Below are 3,970 nucleotides of genomic sequence, written 5' to 3'. Positions count from 1 at the left end.
AAAAAAAAAAGAGGGCAGAGATATATGTCTCGCCCACTATATAGGAAGCACTTAGTAAATATCTACTTAATAAGTAAATCATCAGCTGGGCATGGTGGCTCATGCCTATAATCCCAGCACTTTGGGAGGCTAAGGCAGGTGGATCACTTGAGGCCAGCCTGGCCAACATGGAGAAATCCTGTCTCTGCTAAAAATACCAAAAATGAGACAGGTGTGGTGGTTGGTGCCTGTAATCCCAGCTACTCAAGAGGCTGAGGCATGAGAATCACTTGAACCTGGGAGGCACAGGTTGCAGTGAGCCGAGGTCACGCCATTGCACTCCAACTTGGGCAACAGAGTGACACTCCTTCTCAAAATAATAATAATAATAATTAGTAAATAAGACTTTTGTTCCATTTTACTCCTTCAATCTTTCCCCATCTGCCCCCGATTTTGTTAGGACGCATTCATCATCACTGTTTGCCTCTCTACTGGATCATTCTCATCAACTTTTTTTTTTTTTTTTGAGACAGAGTCTTACTCTGTCACCCAAGCTGGAGTGAAGTGGTGCAATCTCAGCTCACTGCAACCTCCACCTCCTGGGTTCAAGCAATCCTCCTGTCTCAGCCCCCCGAGTAGCTGGGATTACAGGCATACACCACCATGCCCAGGTAATTTTTGTATTTTTAGTAAAGACAGGATTTCACCATGTTGACCAAGATGGTCTCGAACTCCTAACCTCAGGTGAACCACCCTCCTTGGCCTCCCAAAGTGTTGGGATTAAAGGTGTGAGCTACCGCTCGGCCCATCAGTATTTTAACGTGTGTTTTCCTCATCTAAAAAAAAAAAAAAATTCTTACTTCTCTTCTCCCTCCCCCTACAGCCCTAATTCCATAGTGCCCTTTGAAGCAAAAATAAGTGAAAGGGCTGTCCCTCCCTGTCTACAACTCCTCTCTTCCCATCCTGTATAATCCCAATCCAAAAAGCCTTTCACACCAACAGCTCCATCAAAACCACTCTTCCCAAGTTCATTAATGATCTCCACGTTGCTAAATCCAATGGCCGATTCTCAATCTCATTTAGCCTGATCTACCAGCTGTCACATTAGGCCACTCACTCTCCTCACTTGACTCCAAGGACACCTCACTCTCTCGGTGTTCCCCCACCTCCCTGGCTTCTCTTTTCCTCCAAGCACTCGAGGTTTGAATGCCCGAACGCTCAGTCAGGGGTCATCTCCTATTCTCTACTGATACTGAGAATGCTGCAGCAATCCCACATGTTTCTTATTTTTATCTTCACACTAGATCTCTTTGTGCCCACACATCCAACAGGTAATTTTTTTGGCTCTACCTTTAAAATAGTAATATATCCAGAATTCAAAACCACTTCTCACCACCTCTACTCCTACCACCCTACCACAAGCTACTGACTTTCACCTAGACTACTGCAACCAGGCCGGGCACGGTGGCTCACACCTGTAATCCCAGCACTTTGGGAAGCTGAGACGGGTGGATCACTTGAGGTCAGGAGTTCGAGATCAGTCTGGCCAGCATGGTGAAGCCCCATCTCTGCTAAAAACAAAACAGCCAGGTGTGGTGGCGCATGCCTGTAATCCCAGCTACTCGGGAGGCTGAAGCAAGAGAATCCCTCCTTGAACCTGGGCGGCGGAGGCTGCAGCGAGCCGAGGTCGCACCACTGCACTACAGAGCCTGGGCGACAGAGCGAGACTCCGTCAAAAAAAAAAAAAAAAAAGATTACTGCAACCAACCCTTCCAGACTTTTATTTAATGCCACCAAGTGGAGCTGCCCCAGACCCTCCCCTGGAGAACTCCTATACTATATACTTCTAGAACTGGGGAAGCTCACGCGACCCCCATTACCTGTTTACTTACTTATGGGCCTGTGCTCCCTCTTGTAGAAAGTGAGCACATGGAGGGCAGGGACGATTCCTCATTCACCTCAATATTCCCACTGCATGACACAGAGCCCAGCTCACTGAAAGACACCTTTTGCTGAAAGATACCTTTTCTACGGATGCTCTCCGGACCCTCGAGCCAGGGCCTTCCTCTGCCCGGTCTCGGGTCGGGTCTATGCTCCTGGGTCCCCGCCCTTCCCTTCCCCAGCTCCGCCTGCCCCCTCAGGCCCCCAATCCCCTCAGACATTGCCCCTCGACGCCAGGCTCCTCAGCCGCCTTCGACCCACGCCCTGCCTCATCCGCCCCTTCCGAGGTTGCCGCAAAGGCCACTTCGCTCTCACACTCACTTGTCCTCGTTGTCTGACATGACACTCTAGTCTCAGCGACGCCGCTGTTCCCCAGTCCCGCGCGGAGACCCGCAAACGGCTTCACTACGACTCGTGCGGCGCCACGATTATCCTGCGCTTGCGCCGTGACCCAGAGGAAATCACTTCCGGGAGGCAGGACGGCGCGGAGGAGAAAGGGCGCATGCGTTGACTTCTGGGGCGCGTTACCATGGTAGCCACGGTCGCTAGTTACCGGCTCCAGCAGCCTAGATCGCGTAGTATTTCTACGTGGCACCGGTGCCGATTCGGCTGCAAAGCAGTGGTCACCGCCTCCGGGAGCTCACCTCTATGTGGAGAAGGAAGCACCCAGAGGAGGTCTTCGGGTGAAATTTCAATTTTGGCATATCTCTCAGTGGGTACTGTTGTGACCATGGCTATGTTAACACTCCCTTCCTCCCCAGGGGACTTCCCTGCCACAGGTGCTGGGTCAGAATGAGGACTGTGTGTGTATCTGTCTGTGTCCAGATGGGAGGTTTGGGCACTGTCTCCATATTAAATGGCGGCATCACGACTCTCTGGCTCAATCCCCGCTTCCAGACTTCTAGGGTGGTGGACGTGGGGAAAAGGAAATTAAGGATAGGAGACGGAGGGTGTGTCCTTGCGTCCTTCCCTCCTCAGGGTCCTTCCATGGCTTCACAGAAGATAGAAGCAGTGACCAAAGCAACGGGGTTCCGGCGCCGCCCCAAGAAGACCACTTACACCCCGGGGACCTGCGAGCTGCTCAAAGGTCAGCGCTTTAAAGCAGCGATCCCCAGCGTTTTTGGCACCAGGGACCGCTGTCGTGGAAGACAGTTTTCCCACTGACGGGGGTGTGGAGAACGGTTTCGGGATGTAACTGTTCTACCTCAGATCATCAGGCATTAGTTAGATTCTCCTAAGGAGCCTGCAACCTAGATCCCTCGCGTGTGCAGTTCACAATAGGGTTCACGCTCCTGTGAGAATCTAAGGCTGCCACTGACCTGAAAGGAGGCGGTGATGCTGGCTAGGCTGCTGCTCACCTCCTGCTGTGCGGCCCTGTTCCTAACAGGCCAGGGACTGGTGTCAGTCCACGAACGGGGGACAGGGCGACGTGGGGACGGATGGAAACCCCTGAGTTAAAGGATGAGAGAAGAATGGTGGTAGTTACCCTCTGTAACTCAGTTCTCCCCTACCTGACCTGTGGCTTAGCAATTATTGCTATTTTCCTTTACAGATTAAGGAGCCTGGGGTTCAGGAAGCTTCCAAGTTCTACTGCATATACCTTAGTGGGCAGGAGCAGGGGAGGAAGGGAAAGTTCAAGGTGCTACAGCTTGCCAAAAGTCAACTAACATTTTTAAAGTAATTAATTCCTATGCATGCTTTAGATCACACTTTCAACTTTCCCAGGAAGACCTGTCTCCTCCTTACCACCACAGTAGGCTCAACTGTTTTGTGCCCGCACATATTTTCCTTCACTGGGCTCAGTTACTTGGTGTCCCATCTATCCCTCTAGGTCATGAATTTCATCAGGCAGGAAGCGTGCCTGTTTCAACTCACAATTGTACCTCCAGCCCCTGAAACATGATGAACAAGTGTTCGTGTGTTCTTTTACTCAACCACGTTTTGCTTTTTGAGATGGAGTCTCACTCTGTCACCCAGGCTGGAGTGCAGTGGCGCGATCTCATCTCACTGCAACCTCCACCTTCCAGGTTCAAGTGATTCTCCTGCCTCA

General features: G+C 51.3%; 2 protein-coding genes across 4 annotated transcripts in view; one reads left to right on the top strand and one right to left on the bottom strand.

The window, feature by feature from the left end:
- Positions 1-2,386, bottom strand: part of POLR2F (RNA polymerase II, I and III subunit F) — an 11,196-nt gene extending 8,810 nt beyond the window's left edge. The window contains exon 1 of one of the 2 annotated variants that reach the window (XM_017508962.2): positions 2,242-2,386. In XM_017508962.2, coding sequence (XP_017364451.1) covers positions 2,242-2,261 — 20 coding nt within the window. In that variant the 5' untranslated portion in view covers positions 2,262-2,386. Of the gene's footprint in view, positions 1-1,871; positions 1,965-2,241 lie in introns of those variants that run through there. The other variant, XM_017508961.2, reaches the window with a different exon arrangement.
- An 18-nt stretch (positions 2,387-2,404) lies between these two features.
- Positions 2,405-3,970, top strand: part of CUNH22orf23 (chromosome unknown C22orf23 homolog) — a 10,551-nt gene continuing 8,985 nt past the window's right edge. Inside the window, exons 1-2 of one of the 2 annotated variants that reach the window (XM_017508960.2) lie at positions 2,405-2,603; positions 2,899-3,007. In XM_017508960.2, the coding sequence (XP_017364449.1) occupies positions 2,908-3,007 (100 nt within the window). In that variant the 5' untranslated portion in view covers positions 2,405-2,603; positions 2,899-2,907. Of the gene's footprint in view, positions 2,633-2,898; positions 3,008-3,970 lie in introns of both variants that reach the window. The other variant, XM_017508959.2, reaches the window with a different exon arrangement.

The sequence above is a fragment of the Cebus imitator genome, unplaced genomic scaffold (assembly GCF_001604975.1).
Source record: "Cebus imitator isolate Cc_AM_T3 unplaced genomic scaffold, Cebus_imitator-1.0 Scaffold404, whole genome shotgun sequence".
Lineage (NCBI taxonomy): Eukaryota > Metazoa > Chordata > Mammalia > Primates > Cebidae > Cebus > Cebus imitator.
Note: the sequence above shows the minus strand (reverse complement) of the source record. Positions and strands in the feature narration are given on the sequence as shown.